The 18,398-nt window shown below is 40.5% G+C and overlaps 1 protein-coding gene across 1 annotated transcript in view; it reads left to right on the top strand.

The window, feature by feature from the left end:
- Positions 1-18,398, top strand: part of pla2g4ab (phospholipase A2, group IVAb (cytosolic, calcium-dependent)) — a 42,904-nt gene that overhangs the window by 6,094 nt on the left and 18,412 nt on the right. Inside the window, exons 2-13 of the mRNA XM_047375444.1 lie at positions 82-195; positions 1,067-1,148; positions 1,634-1,782; positions 2,106-2,219; positions 2,541-2,578; positions 2,895-3,039; positions 4,538-4,674; positions 5,644-5,866; positions 6,066-6,180; positions 12,466-12,603; positions 12,689-12,778; positions 16,302-16,367. Coding sequence (XP_047231400.1) covers positions 178-195; positions 1,067-1,148; positions 1,634-1,782; positions 2,106-2,219; positions 2,541-2,578; positions 2,895-3,039; positions 4,538-4,674; positions 5,644-5,866; positions 6,066-6,180; positions 12,466-12,603; positions 12,689-12,778; positions 16,302-16,367 — 1,315 coding nt within the window. The 5' untranslated portion in view covers positions 82-177. The remainder of the gene's footprint in view (positions 1-81; positions 196-1,066; positions 1,149-1,633; positions 1,783-2,105; positions 2,220-2,540; positions 2,579-2,894; positions 3,040-4,537; positions 4,675-5,643; positions 5,867-6,065; positions 6,181-12,465; positions 12,604-12,688; positions 12,779-16,301; positions 16,368-18,398) is intronic.

Here is an 18,398-nt window from a genome sequence, read left to right as displayed (position 1 = left end):
ATCAGCAGAATTCTGTTTGTTATAGTTCTAGGGGAAAAAATCTGAACTTCACCTAAATCAGCATTTTTTTGTGTGTTTCAGACTAACTGCATCAGTTTGTGACTGAGATGTTCTCCTGAGTTAAAGCTTGCATCACGTTGAGGACTTTCCTGAGTTTTACTCACCCAACACATTGCAATGGCTTCCAATATAATTGTGAGTATGGGAATGTGTGAACCTTCCTGTGTATATGAAAAACATGTACTGGTATGTGATTCTCATGGTATGATGGTCTTTAAATAAAGATGGTATGATATGTTATGATGAACCTATGTGGAAATAGCAGAGTTTCACAGTATCAGGTTGTGACCCAAACATTTAAAACAAAAATGTATAGGATGATCTAATACGTTTTATTAAAAACAAAAAAGCAGCAATTATTCCTACTGCTGTTAAAATAAAACAGCATTTTGATCATTACAGACAGTATGTTATACAGTTATTTGTAATATTTAGCTATTTTGACTTTTAAACAATATTACATAAACGCTTAAATTTAAATTCAGTAAAAATGTAAAGAGCAGAATTTAATCTTTTTTTGCAATTCAGCTCGTTTATAAACATTGTTATTTTAGGAAATGTGAAAAGACAAACAAAACAGTGCAAACAAAATTTAGCCAGCTAATATCAGCAACAGCTTCTGACCAGAAATATTTTTAAATAGCTAAAAAGCCATCTCTCTGCAAGCCATAGCAAACTTCGGTCATCCAATCAATTTTTCTGGCATTTTCAGGGCTTTAGACCGTAGGTCATATACTGCATACATACTTTTTGGCTGACTGACATTTTTGATGCTGTGGACCATAAAATTGTTTCAACTCGATGGAAGTTGTGTGGGGGCATTGGGGGAGCTTCTTTTGAATAGTTTTGATCCTACTTGTTGAGATTCTCCATCCGTCGTGTGTGCAATAAATCTGGTCAACTCGTTAGTTTCTCATGCAGATCTGTTATCATCATCTTTATTGTGGTTTCACAGAATTTCTCACCCAAGACAGTGAATCTGATTTTAAAAAAAAATGTGTTGCAGGTAGAACATCACATTTCTCACAAATTCACTGTGACAGTGGTTCGTGCTGAAAATGTTACCAAAGGAGCACTGGGTGACCTACGTAAGTACTAAAACTTATTTTTTAGGAATCATGAATCTGAATGTTACATGCATTCATTATTTTGAGTAGATACGTTTGTGTGCATATTTGTTAAAAAAATTAAAATAAATAATCATGGTATTTCGAGCATTCTTTTAAATGCTGTTTGGACAAGGAAAGGCAGCTTTATATGTACAGCCTCATTTATACAGCTAATATAAAGGAATTATATGATATGTATTTTTTCTGTAACAGACTATGATCATGAGATAATTGGGAAAAATAAAGTTGCATACGTATAGTAAGAACTGTTGTAATACTATGTAATCTGGGCTATGGGGAGCGTAGGAATATTAAATAGAAGAAATCCCAGAATAGAGCCTTGAGGAACCCCATTTGCAAACTCTGTTTGCTCAGATATATTTTTTCCCAATGACACAAAATCCCAGTCTGGCAAGTAACATTTATTACCATTTAGTAACTCTACCCAACCTGTATGTGTTTAGTGGATACTCCAGATCCATATATGGAGTTGTTCATCCCAACGGCCCCGGAGAGCAGGAAGAGGACTAAGCACATTGACAACAACATCAATCCAAAATGGAATGAGACCTTTCATTTTATTTTAGACCCCAGCCAGCCGAATGTCCTGGAGGTGAGACATTGATTTGATAGTCCGGTGTAGTTCTGTACAGGATGACTGAGTAAGGACGGAGCGGAGCGCAAATCCATATAAACACAGATTGTGTTATTATGACGTATTTCAGTAGCATTATCACTACAAAACAGGGTCACGGTGACTCTAAATGTTTAGTCTCATCCAAGAAAAAATTTATAAATTTTTTTCCTGGACAATTTTTTAAATGTTACTTTAATTTAACTTAATTTCTTGTTGAACCTATTCCAAAATTACTCACACTCTGTCATTAACACGTTCTAAAGCATAAACTAAAGCACTAACCTCTTTTTTCCAATCAGCTAACATTAATGGATGCCAATTATGTGATGGATGAGACACTTGGGACGGCATCCTTCGACATCACCAAGCTCAAAGTGGGCCAAACAAAGCTGGAAATTTTCAGTTTTGGAAAAGTAAGCCTGTGACCTCCGTTTATTCATCCTTATACTCATATGAATGGCAAATGTGGTTGGAAAATCTTTACCCTTGATTTAAATTCTCACAAATAACTACCAAAGAAATTATGTAAATATGGTTTACTGAGAAAATTAGCACTTCAGACCTCAGATGATTTTAGTAAAGCTTAAGTAACCATTGTCATGAAAGAATGTATTTACATGTTCATTGAGCTGGTTGTGTGCCAAGAGTGTAACATCTCTTTCCATTTTGTATAGATTTTCTCCTGCTGTGGCCCCTGTCACACTTTAAAACCCCTGTATTATTTATGTTTACAGGCAACCAAAGTACACTTGGAGATGACAGTGGAAATCTGGTATGTATTTTAATTAAAATTGTATGTTATTTAATTAAATTTAACAAGCAATATTGGTTAATAAAGTTTAAAGAGTTTAAAGAATCAGAAGCAGCATTTAAGGTAATGTTCTAAAAAATGTTAGTCACAATCTGACGGTGAGTGATGAAGGTTTTGTAGAGTTTGTATGTGTGTTTCACACCAGACCAACCAGCCGATCTTATCTGACCTAGATCAGCTTAGATCATCCTGCGTACTATTTTTTCTCTAACCACCTGTCAGCTCAACATGACTCATCATCTTAGTAAAATCTAAAGCTTGTTTTTTGTATCTTCAGGACAAACTTGGACCTGAGGTTCAGCCTGGCCCTCTGTGAGAAAGAGAAACAGTTCAGACACACTCGCAGAGAAAGAGTGATGCTCGGCATTAAAAAGCTCCTCGACATGGAGAAGCCTCGCTTCCTTCCCAGCTCTCCTGAGGAGGTAAGAACAGACCTGCAGAGGCAATTATTTTACATTTCTAGTTGAATTTATGAGGTATGATCATTCTTGCAAGGAACTGTAACTTATATACATTTGGGATATGTCAGAGCCCAGTTGAAATAGAAACAATGTGGTTCCAACTGCGTTAAAAGCTCATCAGCAATTTATATGTTGGTGGTGAAATAAACTGAGCTGGTGAAGCTGGTCCCAAACTTTTATGAGTTAGAGTGCCATAGAACACATGCTGATGAAGAAGTTATCTTTCTGAATAATATAAAATGCTTTATGAAAACTGAGTGAACAGATTTAAGCTGTAAACGTTAGCTTGTATTACATCACTGAAGATGGAAAAAGTGAAACATAGAGTATTGTTTTGTTTTTTGTGTCACAGAAAAACAGGAAGAATCATGATCATTATTGTTGAATGTTCATTCATTCTACAAAAGGCGTAAGACTGTATTTTGGTAATTGACACATAATAAGGAAGCACTATGGTTTAGTTCACAGTCAGTTCACTCCACAAAAAAATACTTGTTTTATTTCTGAGGAAGGTAAACTAACATTTATCCTGCCACCTCACTGCTAACCAGAAAAACAGGAAAACCGATATTGCCTCCAAAAGCTACTCTTCATAATGCATTACATAAGTCCTGATGCTGACATGAAGCAACATAATATTTCTTACATTTGTACGCATTCTCTGGTTAGTTTTATGCGCATTTAACATTACTAAATTGCATTCTTTATTTGCCAGCACGTATCAGTAGAAAGTAGTGATGAATCTGATGTGTGCTTACAATAGGATCTTTGTTCTACTGCACGTTGTCCCTTCTCTTTAGCTCCGGGCAAGATTATTGAAAAATGACCAAAGAAAAACAGCCCAAAGCATTAAGGTCTGTTGCCTTTAGACAGTTTAGTCAGGCTTTGGTTCAGACTTGCTGACATATCACTAATCATATCACTGGGTTCAAACATTTTTTTTTTTCTGAACTGGGAAGCTTTGATACAAAGCTCCAACCTTTTCTCCCATGCATTTAGATAAGCTTCATTTCCTATCAGTGCTGTTTTGGTATGATGCCCCTTCTGCCTGGTGATAATCTCTAGCCAGACTTGCTCCGTCCTCATTGTATGAAAAGTTACAGAGGAATGAGGTATTCGGTTACAGCCTTGTACTGTGAAAACCATTCTCCGACTCCCTACTTAGATTGGCTGTGCAAATATTCAGAAATGATGCATGCTACAGGCTGGGAACCAGTGTTACACAATAACAATTAGGAAATAGCTGGAGATATCAAGGCACAAGCTGGGGAAGGGACTGCTGCAAAGACATGATATAGCTAGCTTGGCATTCAAGCTGTGCAAAGGGAAGTTACTTCCCTAAACTGAAAGAAAGAACCAGACTGAATGTACTGTTTATAACTTCTGTAGGTTGCAATGATGTGGTTAAGCATGTCTTTCTTGTTTTTACTCTCATTATGGCTTTGCGTGTGTGTTTCAGGTTCCCGTGATAGCCATAGCAGGTTCAGGAGGGGGTTTCCGTGCAATGGTTGGGTTTTCTGGAGTGATGAAGGCCCTGTTTGAGTCTGGGGTCTTAGACTGTGCCACATACGTTGCGGGCCTCTCTGGATCCACATGGTCTGTGTTTACTTGCCCTGTTTTCTTCATATCCCATCTTTATCTTGCTTGTTTTATATATAAATACTCTTGTTTTTTTCATTACCTTATCTTTATTTAGCAATCATATTTCTTTTCCTTTTCTTTTATCTCTCTGCACTAGTAAAATAAATTTTTTTCAGCCTTCCCTGCCTTATATGCTTCCTTTTGTCACATTTGTGTATTTATCCCCCTTTACTCTGATACCACTAAACAGAATACAATGCCAACACTTGCATTCAGACGAGTCTCTTTATGTAACTTAAGCACAAAATTAAAAAAATAGATGGCATCATTAAGACCAGGGAACAGAGCAGACAGGCTAGGGATGAAATTGTGGAGAAGTTTGGGGCAGGTAGAGGTTATAAAGCATCTGCAGAGCTCCAGAGCGCAGTTGGGACAATCTGTTGCATGCCCCCACAAATCTGGTCTTTATGAAAGAGTGGCAGGAAGAAAGCTTTGATGGAAGGAAAAAACATTACTAATCCTCCAAAGCACTCTTCTCACGGTAACGCATGATGCTAGCAGCATCATGTTGTTGCAAAGGGGTTTGTGGAAGAAGTTGGTCTGGTCAGATGAGACCAAAGTTATACTTTTTGACATACATACAAATAAGCCATGAGTGCTAGAAAATGAGCACCATACATCACCCTAATCAAACAATGCACATTATGACTGATAGTAGTGGCAGCATCATGCTGTGGGATTAATTTTCTCATTGGGGAGATCAAACGTCGTCAGAGTTGATGGGAAGATGGATGGAGATAAACAAGGGCTCACATAAAATCCCAATAAAATATACTGCAGTTTGTAGTTGTACCCCAACAAGAAACAACAGCAACTCAGAGCATAAACCTTTTAAAAAGCAGCTTAATATTTTGAAAACTCATTTAAAACAGCTTTGTCTTTAAAAGCACCTCTTTCTAACTTTCGTCCTCTTTATTTCTCCAGGTACATGTCCACGCTGTACTCCCACCCTACCTTTCCAAACAAAGGTCCAAAGGACATTAACAGTGAGCTTATGAAGAGAGTCAGCAGTAACCCACTCAGGTTGCTGCTGCCCCAGCACATCACCAACTACATCCAGGCCCTCTGGACCAAAAAGGCATCAGGGCAGCCGGTTACGTTTACCGATATTTTCGGCATGCTCATAGGAGAGACTCTTATGCCTGCGGTAAGAGCCACCATACAGCTGCTATTTTTTTTACTCATAAAAAACCAGGTAATTTATCTATATTCATTAACACCCGTGTTTTAGTCTAATTCAACTAGCAAGTGTTTCTTTTATTTAAGGCTATGTTTGATAGTGTGATATTTGAGATGTAAGCATGTGTGAGTGTAAAACGACTTACAGATTATGGTCTCTTTATTAGAAGATGGATATCAAGCTAAGTGACATCCAGGAGAAAATAAACCAGGCCCAGAGCCCTCTACCTTTATTCACATGTTTACACGTCAAACCAGATGTTTCCGAGCTCATGTTTGCAGGTAATTCTTATCTTTTTTTTTTCTAAAATTCATCTCACATACGTTTTATTTTCTGCAGAAATACTTTTGAATGTATAGGGAGTTATGAAGACAAATGTTCAATTAGGCCACATGCAAAATATGCAGCCAACACATTTTCCTTGTAATGCTGAGCTGCAGTCAAAGAGATGATGTGGCACCATGTGTTACGCCATCATTTAATGAAAGCGTCTCTGCAGTTACAGAAAACATTAGCTGAGCTAAATAACGGAACCAATTCTTAAGCACTAGTTTGTGGTTGTTGTAGGTTTGTCCCATTTAACACAATACTTCCTCTATGTTGGTGTTGCCTCTGCAGTAACTGCTTCAGTGAGATGGACTCAGAACCTTCAAGAAAAAAATAACAACAGTCTAAGCTAGATTTATTGGAGGGTTTCCACAAAACCTGTTTGAATACTGTTTGGGGAGGCAGTGACTATTTTACAAAAATAACTTCATTAAACCTTCCACTTGCCAATAACATTTCCCTATCTAAACAATTTTGCAAGTGGGATTGTGTGCTTTTTGGGAATTCATCTTTTTCTTTTCTACAGTACTTAACTGGTGCTATCTTAGCATCAACTCTTTGCATGAGTGAGAAATACAAGCCCTTTCATCAGTAGTTAGAGGTCAGCTTGTTGTGGCAAAAAAATAAAATGAATAAAAAATAAAACATTTATTAGTGTCATGTTTAAAACAACTTAATTTCACTTTTAATGGATATTTTAAAACGCCTATAAAAAATAAAACAAAACCACTGAGCTACAATATTTAAAAAAAGTCAGATTAACTCAGATTAGTGTTTTATGAGTTTAATATCTCCTATCTTCCTGCTGTTCATTTCAATTAGCCCTCAACGAGTGCAACACAAAGCCACTGAATCCATAAACGCATTTCTGCCTCAGTTCTGAGACATCCTTGATCTTTTCAAGCACTCAGTAGTGATAACAAATATTTTAAACTCTGTGTTTAAAAAGCAGCATTTTTCTAAGGGCGGAGAAGAAATGACAGATTAATTGGCGCTTCATTCCATGTAGTGGCATTTAAAAGCAAAAAGAGTGATGATTTATGAAAACTAATCAGAAAGGACTCGTACTCGTCTCGTATTCGTTGTCTTCCGCTTATCCGGGGCCGGGTCGCGGGGGCAGCAGACTCAGCAGAGACACCCAGACTTCCCTCTCCCCACACACCTCCTCCAGCTCCTCCAGGGGGAGCCCAAGGCGTTCCCAGGCTAGCTGAGAGACATAGTCCCTCCAACATGTCCTGGGCCGTCCCCTGGGCCTCCTCCCGGTGGGACGTGCCTGGAACACCTCCCGAGGAAAGTGTCCAGGAGGCATCCGGTATAGATGCCCGAGCCACCTCAACTGGCTCCTCTCGATGTGGAGCAGCGGCTCTACTCCGAGCCCCTCCCAGATGGTCGAGCTCCTCACCCTATCTCTAAGGGAGTGCACGGCAACCCTACGGAGGAAGCTCATTTCAGCCGCTGGTATTCGGGATCTCGTTCTTTCGGTCATGACCCAAAGTTCATGGCCATAGGTGAGGGTAGGAACGTAGACCGACCGGTAAATCGAGAACTTCGCTTTTCGGCTCAGCTCTCTCTTCACCACAACGGACCAGCACAGTGCCCCCATTACTGAGGCAGCCGCACCGATCCGTCTGTCGATTCCCCCCTCACTCATGAACAAGCCCCTAAGATACTTGAACTCCTCCACTTGAGGCAGGAACTCCCCTCCAACCTGAAGAGGACAAGCCACCCTTTTCCGGTCGAGAAAGGGCTATATATTTTTATTTCTTGATTGTACGCCTCGTCTTCTGATACTGCTCTGGGCAACCCCATTATTACCCATATTAAAAACCAGCACTGGCAATACAATCTAAAAATAATTTATGTTTTGGCATGTTATGCATTTAAACACTTTAGGAACATTTTTTTACAAATAGAAGTTGTTCATGGAGTTATCTGTGGGAAAGATTTAGTAAGCTGGATACTGAATTCAGGAACTTTTCCTGGTAATTTCTCCAAATCACCTAACTATTGTTGCTAGTTTTAAAATGTCTGGACAACATAGTGGTACTTGGAAAATTGTGTATTTAGTTAGCTAGTACTTGTTCTAAGAAGTTTAATAACTAACTGGTATGGTTTGTGTTAATTTGTGGCTTGAGGAAAAGGTGAAATGCTTAGAAAATTGTTAGAAACGTAAGACTTTATTTAATAATGTAAGAAGGCCTGGGAAGGCAATACGACAATAGGAGGGTCGTTGAGTCCTTTAAGAATAATCCAGTACACAACGAAATACAGACCAGGGCATATGCGTCAGGCCAAACTAGATATGTAAAAAGATGAACAAAGATAGAAGGGTAGACATGTACTATAAATAAACCAGGGCTGACTCGACAGGTGAAAACAATCAGCACAATTAGAGGAGCAGACCAGGGGGAGTAAAGCAGGGCGCAACATGCAGGGATAGAAAAAAACTATTACTACTATTGCAATATGCTATTGCAACTAGAAGATCAAGATGACAAAGTAATAAAAGAAATTAAACCACGAAGACAGATGCAAGAAAAACCAAAGAAACTCAGACATTTAAAAAGATAATGTTTGTCAGGAAAATGTTTGCATGATTACTAGGAGGCTTTAAGCTGATTTTTCTCAACAGTGTGGTCAGCATATTGTAAAATCTTTTTGGTTAATCATATCAGAGAAATCTTAGCTTTCGCCTGTGTCGTTATCGGCAGAGCTTCACTGAACATGAACTCTACGATCCCAAGTAACTTTTTCATGCTCCTTGACGCCACAGCTTATTGAAGCATTTGCAAATATTTCCAAAGCAAATATGACACTGATTAATTTTAAATTAGTTCACATTTGAATATTCATCAGTTTACATCTCAGAAAGTATTTTTGACTCTACAGAAACATCAGTAGGTGGGAAATTTCCCTTAATTGACAGATTAACATAGTTCACATATGAATTGGATTTTCCAGCGGTACTCCTACTGTCACCCTACTTGTTTATTTGCACATAGATCAAATAACTCAATTATACCGGGAAGCGGGCACTGAGAACCCTGTGGGGAGAAATTTCACAGCAAATATGCAAGTAGACTTATTGAGAACTTGCCATTTGTGCTTTTATCCCAACTGGTGTCTTTTAATCACAAACGTGAACAGGGCTCTGCTCTCCAAAAGGTTTTGTGAGAAAACTGAGCCCCTGTAAGCTGTTCCCTCTCTTGTGGTTGATACTATTGTGTTCTGCCACTTTGACATGTATTTACAAGGATGACGCAAAACTTGCACCCAATCTAGAATTACACGTTTTTCATCTTTTATCACACCTAGAGCAGGGGTACCTAACAATAAAACAAATTTAAAAAACACACCTCGTGATCCAACAAAGCACTTACAGCTTTGTGTCCATGACAAACATTGTAGATAGAGCTCATTTTGAATGATTATGTTGTGACTATGAATCTGAGAATATTATTTAATATTAATATTTTAATATTTTATCAAATAATATTTTGGTCTGTTAAGGGTTGTCCTGTGAATACCAGCCCAGTAAGGCGATGGTATTAGGACAAAATAGAAAGGTGTGAGACGAGCTCTGACATTATTGAACAGCATAAACTCTGCACATATGGAATGAATTCACACAATTTCTTAAAATACAAGAATTTATTAACAAAAATAAGTCAACTCAAAGTCAAACATATTTCAATCAACAAACCCTTTACTAAGCTAAAACAATCCAACTACCAAGCAGAATGTGTTGTGAATTGGCGCTACATAAATAAAACTGAATTGAATTAAAGAATAAGGAAGACTAATGAGTTATGTACAATATAAACAAATTATGATTAAAGATGATTGAAAATCATGACCGAAGCAGTGATGCAACATTACTCTGCAATATTTACGTTTGAGAACCAAGGATTGTCTTTAAGAATCTGGAAGTGAAGTTAAGTTAGTCTTGGAACCAACTTAGGCAATAATCAGCATACCTTTAGACAACCCTTCACAATGCAAGATCAGATAAAATATTATTTTAATAAAATAATGTTTTAAATAATGATCTACTGAATAAAACCAACCTTCTGGATGACTAATTCTCAATGGTGTCTCATTAGCTGCCTTTATTTATTAAAATAATATTTAAAGAAATATTATTAAGGGAATATTTTGGAGAAGAGCCAAATCTTTCTGGAGAAATGGGGCTTAATGGTGTTTACTAAGTTATCAGATTTAGTAAAATAATGTTTAGGGACTATTATTTACTAGCTTGAAAACTTACAACCTTTCTGTTAAATATTTCCTAGCAGGCAAGCACGTGTTCTTAGCTTGTTAGCAGTGAAAGCTAACAAAAGAAGCTTATAGCTTAGCACCAGAATCAAACACACACCTTTAAAATACCGTTAATAAAAGGGTTAAAATGCATGAGCGCGGACGGGACGTTATGGCCAATCTTCTGTGTTTAAAATCACCCTTTAAATAAAGTTTGTCTTAACTTTAAAAACACACAAACACAGAACACAAAGCTGAGCACGTGTGCTGCAGATAGCCTGCTAGCACCAAGATAGCAGAGTTCAACACAAACAAAACCAAACTTCATAAAATAAAAAACATTTAGATCATTTCAATCTAAATCTTTCTCTATTACTCTGCCCAAACACCAAACCTTGTATGAACGTGCTGAGGAGTTGTCCGGGTAACAACGAAGTTTGAAGAAGGCTCTGTGAACAAAGGGTTAGCTTCCAGCTAACCTCCGTAGCTGTGGATGAAAGACTGCTCGTTCTATCCGCCAACCAACTGCACATTACCGTAACCACGGTGATGCGGGGCCATTGTCCTTCCTTCAGACTCTGCTTGTAGAGACGCTGTCTCTACTGGGGACCTCTCTGGAACACAGTTTGCTTCTGCAGGCCTCAGAGAGAGAGAAAGTTAAGCCAGGCTTGTACCTTAATTATTACCCCCTTTCATGAATGAATACCGGATACACAGAGAGTAATTCATTCTTTCTGTACTTAACTTAGTGCATATGATCGATGATCTTATGACACCCGTGGATCCAGTTTGAAGAGTTTATGTCAGTTTGCCAGCAAAGAGACATTAGAGCGCTGCCTCCCCTATCCTAGTCCCGCAGAGGAGCAGTGGAAGACATCGGACCATTGGAAAGGTGGGGGTTTTGTATGGCCAGTGGCATCATGGGAAATCCGCTGTTACAGTTTGCTTTGCTGTGTCGGAAGGAGGTTAAATGCAGTTTATTTTGAAAGTTCCAGGAAAGTCTGTACTGGCCTTTCACGTTATAACCATGGCTGTGGTCCCAACAATTATAATGTGCATTTGAAAGTGTGGTCATCCACTAATGCATCCACAGCTGTTTTGGTTGTTTTTGTAGACGTCCTTTTAGCAATATTTTACATTATGTTACCCTAAATCTTTATCCCCTAGAACTTACCCTCACATATTTACCGGTCAGGATTTCTGATTTTGTTTTTGTGGCCATTTTTCAGAGACTATAAATGATAATACAAAAAAAACTTTGTTACCCATGGTTGTGTTTGTCTTTTCAAATCATAATTGCATCAGAAACTAAATTAGACTTTAAACATTTACCATTTACCATCAGAAACTACCCAAATGGCCCTGATCAAAGGTTGACGGCTTGAAGTATGTTTATGGTAGTTGTAGATGATGTACTTGTACTACTTATAATAGTACCATGTACTATTTTTTTCAGATGGTAAAGATGTTCTTGGCAAAAAGCCTCCAGTTCCTTTTTAATTCTTTGGCTGTCTTACTAGAACTGGATGTGAAAGTTTTTTCCAAAGTTCCCCATTAAGATGGAGGTGAGGAGACTGAGATGGCCACTTCAGAAACATACATTTTTGCTGCTCGAGCCAATGATAGGCTGACCTAGTCAAATACCAAAAGCACTGCCTTCATACCAGGGACGTTTATAAGGTAGATTTCTTCCCTGGTAATCTTTTTTTACTCTGGTAGATGTACCAACAGGGAAGGAGTGGTGAAGAATGTCACAAGAAACTGCCCTGGTTCCTGGAAATGGAACCAGGGTAGTTGCAGAAATGGGAAACATTATTTTCCATTCTTGGTCTTTTAAAGTTTTGAGTGCTGGTTTCATATTATTAATCAGGTCCAAAGTGGATCCCTTCAACTATAGTATTTAGACCGTCTTGCAATAATTAGGCGTTTTACATTTTTTAATATAATTTATTAACATTGTTGACTTTAATTCCAACCTGCAGATTGGGTGGAGTTCAGCCCATATGAAATCGGAATGGCAAAGTACGGTACCTTCATGACGCCCGACCTCTTTGGAAGCAAGTTCTTCATGGGAACTGTCGTGAAAAAGTATGAAGAAAACCCAATCCATTTTCTGATGGGTAAGAATGGTGATTCCAACTGGAGCACTTATTGTGTGGGCCCTCTGTTCCTTAATATTGACGGGGCATGTTTTTGGTGTGGCAGGCATATGGGGAAGTGCCTTCTCCATTCTGTTCAACCGAGTACTGGGAATTAAGGACACAGCTGAAGGCAGCACCATGGAGGAGGAGTTAGGTAATCTATTCTTCTGTTTTCACCTTCTTTGTGCTTTGACTTACCTGTAGTATCCCTTCATACTTATGATGAAAGATATTAAATAAACAAGATGAATAAGTAGCATTTTCTTGTATTTTGTACAATATGCATAGAATAAAGCAAAAATAATAAAAACAGGAACATCAAAATGCCAATAAGACAAAAATCAAAGCAAGTTGTGTTGTAGCGTGTTGATATTAAGTTCCTGTCCAAGAGTTCACTGACATCCATGCAAGAGAACACTGCTTCATGCAGAAGCAGCAGATATCTTTCTACCTCCTCTTCAGCCCTTTTTGCATTTAAAAACAGTGAAAGGCCTCCTTAAATCCTTCTAAAGGTGGAAAACGTATCTTCCGTCATAAAGATAAATTCTACCATGATGGGTATTTAGACAGAAAGCTAAGTCTGTAAATGTGGTTAGCTGATAGAATAGTGCACAAGTCAGGGCAGAGACACAGCTTTGATATTTATAATGGTGGTAAATCCAAAACCGCTTTTGAAAAAAGTTGGATTTGCAGACATGTTTCCATAAGCAATAAAAAAAAAAGTCACATATGGGATATTAATATCAAATGTATTCATTAGGCTTGGTGTTTTACATTCTCGCACTCATACTCGTCGTCTTCCGCTTATCCGGGACCGGGTTGCGGAGGCAGCAGACTCAGCAGAGACACCCAGACGTTCCTCTCCCCACACACCTCCTCCAGCTCCTCCGGGGGGAGCCCAAGGCGTTCCCAGACCAGCTGAGAGACATAGTCCCTCCAGCATGTCCTGGGCCGTCCCCTGGGCCTCCTCCCGGTGGGACGTGCCTGGAACACCTCCCGAGGAAAGTGTCCAGGAGGCATCCGGTATAGATGCCCGAGCCACCTCAACTGGCTCCTCTCGATGTGGAGCAGCAGTGGCTCTACTCCGAGCCCCTCCCGGATGGCCGAGCTCCTCACCCTATCTCTAAGGGAGTGCCCGGCTACCCTACGGAGGAAGCTCATTTCAGCCGCTTGTATCCGGGATATCGTTCTTTCGTTGATGACCCAAAGTTCATGGCCATAGGTGAGGGTAGGAATGTAGACCGACCGGTAAACCGAGAGCTTCGCTTTTCGGCTCAGCTCTCTCTTCACCGCAACAGACCGGCACAGCGCCCCCATTACTGCGGCAGCCGTACCGATACGTCTGTCAATCTCCCGCTCCATTCTTCCGTCACTCGTGAACAAGACCCGGAGATACTTAAACTCCTCCACTTGAGGCAGGAACTCCCCTCCAACCTGAAGAGGACAAGCCACCCTTTTCCGGGCGAGAACCATCGCCTCGGACTTGGAGGAGCTGATCTTCATCCCAGCCGCTTCACACTCGGCTGCGAACCGCCCCAGCGCATGCTGTAGGTCTTGGCTAGAGGAGGCCAGCAGGACCACGTCATCTGCAAAAAGAAGAGATGAAATCCTCTGGTCCCCAAACCAGACCCCCTCTGGGAGCCTGAGGAGTGTGATCCCCCCTGTAGTTGGAACACACCCTTCTTATGAAGGGGGACCATCACCCCAGTTTGCCAGCCCAGAGGCACTGTCCCCATCCACCACACAATGTTGAAGAGGCGTGTCAACCATGACAGCCCCACAACATCCAGAGACTTGAGGTACTCAGGGTGGATCTCATCCACCCCCGAAGCCCTGCCACCGTGGAGCTTTTTAACCACCTCGGTGACTTCAGCCTGGGTGATGAAAGAGTCCAACCCCAAGTCCCCAGCCTCTGTTTCCACCAGGGAATGCGTGATGGCAGGATTGAGGAGATCCTCGAAGTAGTCCTTCCACGGCCCGATAACGTCCCCTGTTGAGGTCAGCAGCCTCCCACCCCCACTGTAAACAGTATTGGCGAAGCACTGCTTCTCCCTCCTGAGGCGGCGGACGGTTTGCCAGAATTTCTTCGAGGCCAACCGGTAGTCCTTCTCCATGGCCTCATCAAACTCCTCCCAGGCCCAAGTTTTTGCCTCTGCCACCGCCCGGGCCGCGGCACACTTGGCCTCACGGTACCCGTCAGTCACCTCAGGAGTCCCACAAGCCAACCACAGCCGATAGGACTCCTTTTTCAGCTTGACAGCGTCCCTTACTGCTGGTGTCAACCACCGGGTTCGGGGATTGCTGCCGCGACAGGCACTGCAGACCTTACGGCCGCAGCTACGGGCAGCAGCATCGACAATAGATATGGAGAACATGGTCCCTCACTATGCGCTTGGGCCTGCCAAGTCTGTCCAGCTTTCTCCTCCTCCAGCGGATCCAACTCACCACCAGGTGGTGATCAGTGGACGGCTCAGCCCCTCTCTTCACCCGAGTGTCCAAAACATGCGGCCGAAGGTCTGATGATACGACAACAAAGGGTGATACGACTGGCTCCAGGGTGGGACCCCGACTCTGCCGTACCGAGCGACATCACGTGCCTCGGTTTAATAGTCGTCATGAGGGGTTCTTGTGTTTACATTCTCATTAGCCAATTGTATTGTATTAGTTTACTCAGTATTAATGACAGATACTCCACTCCATTGGCCAGAGATTTAAGCTTTAAAGTTTTACAATTTTTTTCTATTTATAAATTTATTTATTTTGTCAAAATTGTAATCGGCAGGGACACGGTGTTGGCGCAGGGGTCAAGTGCGTGACTCATGTACGGAGGTTCGGCTGTCATATGAATCACATATATGTAGAATCATTACACACAGAGCAATACATTTAAAGCATTCTTGATTTTATCAAGATATTAATGGAAAGTTGATGAAGTTAATGAAGTTGAATCGAGGTAAAAAAGTGTGCCATGAAAAGTGCACAAGCAAAGAGGATAACTGCAGCAAATCAATTTTTTGGCCTTTTTTGTTATTTAGTCATCAAAATGATCAGAAACAAATGCTAAAAATATATCTTTCTGTTTGTAACCTCTCTGCACTTTTAGTCAGGGGTCATCTGTGTTGGTTTTGGAATATGCGTTCTGATATCTGTTTCCACTTTGTAAATAGTTGAGTAACTACTCCATGGACACTCCTTCCATGGAGTGTCCTCCCACTGAAACTGAAATTAAAACACGAAGGAGATCCTTTTGTCATTGTCATATCTGTCGCCTGAGTTTAGTTTTGGCTCTGGTGGCTCATCTCACATCTTTGAAAAGCTCTTCAAAATAAGCAGTTTGAGTTTGTGTTCGCATTTGTTGTCACTAGGAAGGTATTGACTTCCTCACAGCTCACTGCCTCTTTGTTTTGATGAATGCTTTTGTATGCGGTGACCTTTACGTTATTCAGACAGACTCTGACGAAGGTGCTGCACAAATGTGTGAGAATATCTCCACCTAGTTTAAGAATGTTGGTCCATATGGAGTTTCGTAGTTCTCACAGAGATAAGCAGTTATTGGTAATATGATAAGGCCACAAAGCCTGACAAAACAGCATATCAGGTGCAGTTTGGATGTGTGATATTGAATAAATCTTCTTTTAAGACATGTGGAGTGAAGGATTGTTTTGTATGTCTTACAGAGCAGATCAAACCCCAGCACATTGTTGGAGAAGACAGCCTTGACAATGATGATGAACCCAGAAAAGGTAAGCTGAGAAATACTTTGTACAAGGACTTTACTGTGCAGCAATATGCACAGCTGGTTTCCTGGGAATATTTGCCACACTGATGTGTTTGAAGCAAAGTTTCCATTTTCATCCGTTGGTATGACTGCTGCATGAGAAAAGCCACTTTGCTCAAGAGAAACTGCTGATCAATGCATGTTATACTTTGTCAGACTTTAAAAAAGCTGTCTGCCATTGGACTTCTACTCAAGAGCGAGTATGAAAAAAAACTATAAATAGAAAGAAAAAAGAAGACGTGTGGATTGGAGAGGAAGGGTGAGTCAAACAAAGAAAGACTGAAATTAACTCTCTCCCTGCAGATAAAGGTGTCTAAACCCACCCGTCCCCCACCTTCGGATTCTTTTAAATTTGTTTGAAATTGTTTCTTTTTTGTAAACAGTTTGTCTTTAAAGACATCTTTTAGTAACACAACAAAAACCCAATGCATTTCCCAGTGTGTATATAAGTTTCTGAGTGCTTTAGAATCTATATTTTGATCAAATTTAAAACTTTACATTTTGTTATGGTGGTCTCTAATGAGCTTTGCCATTCTTGCTAATTAAAGGCTCCCCAAAGCATGATACTGCCACCATCATGTACAGAGCCTTGTGAAAGTATTCGGCCCCCTTGAACTTTTCAACCTCTTGCCACATTTCAGGCTTCAAACAAAAAAATATAAAATTCAAATTTTTTGTGAAGAATCAACAAGTGGGACACAATCGTGAAGAAGAATGAAATTTATTGGATGTGTCAAACTTTTTTAACAAATAAAAAACTGAAACGTCTGGCGTGCAATATTATTCGGCCCCCTTGTGTTAATACTTTGTAGCGCCACCCTTTGCTGCAATTACAGCTGCAAGTCGCTTGGGGTATGTCTCTATCAGTTTTGCACATCGAGAGACTGAAATTCTTGCCCATTCTTCCTTGCAAAACATCTCGAGTTCAGTGAGGCTGGATGGACAGCGTTCGTGAACAGCAATCTTCAGCTCTTTCCACAGATTCCCGATTGGATTCAGGTCTGGACTTTGACTTGGCCATTCCAACACCTGGATACGTTTATTTGTGAACCATTACATTGTAGATTTGGCTTTATGTTTTGGATCATTTTCTTGTTGGAAGATAAATCTCCGTCCCAGTCTCAGGTCTCTTACAGACTCCAACAGGTTTTCTTCCATAATGGTCCTGTATTTGGCCCCATCCATCTTCCCATCAATTTTGACCATCTTCTCTGTCCCTGCTAACGAAAAGCAGGCCCAAACCATGATGCTGCCACCACCATGTTTGACAGTGGGGATGGTGTGTTCAGGGTGATGAGCTGTGTTGCTTTTACGCCAAACATATCGTTTTGCAATGTGGCCAAACAGTTCAATTTTGGTTTCATCTGACCAGAGCACCTTCTTCCACATGTTTGGTGAGTCTCCCAGGTGGCTTGTGGCAAACTTTAAACAAGACTTTTTATGGATTTCTTTGAGAAATGGCTTTCTTCTTGCCACTCTTCCATAAAGGCCAGATTTGTACAGTGTACGACTGATTGTTGTCATATGGACAGACTCTTCCACCTCAGCTGTAGATCTCTGCAGTTCATCCAGAGTGATCATGGGCCTCTTTACTGCATCTCTGATCAGTCTTCTTGTTCGGGATGAGAGTTTAGAGGGACGGCCGGGTCTTGGTAGATTTGCAGTGGTCTGATACTCCTTCCATTTCAATATGATTGCTTGCACAGTGCTCCTTGGGATGTTGAAAGCTTGGGAAATATTTTTGTATCCAAATCCAGCTTTAAACTTCTCCATAACAGTATCTCAGACCTGCCTGGTGTGTTCCTTGGTCTTCATGATGCTCTCTGCGCTTTGAACAGAACCCTGAGACTATCACAGAGGAGGTGCATTTATACGGAGACTTGATTACACACAGGTGGATTCTATTTATCATCATCAGTCATTTGGGACAACATTGGATCATTCAGAGATCCTCACTGAACTTCTGGAATGAGTTTGCTGCACTGAAAGTAAAGGT

The sequence above is a fragment of the Girardinichthys multiradiatus genome, chromosome 9, assembly GCF_021462225.1.
Source record: "Girardinichthys multiradiatus isolate DD_20200921_A chromosome 9, DD_fGirMul_XY1, whole genome shotgun sequence".
NCBI classification, from domain to species: Eukaryota; Metazoa; Chordata; class Actinopteri; order Cyprinodontiformes; family Goodeidae; genus Girardinichthys; species Girardinichthys multiradiatus.
Note: the sequence above shows the minus strand (reverse complement) of the source record. Positions and strands in the feature narration are given on the sequence as shown.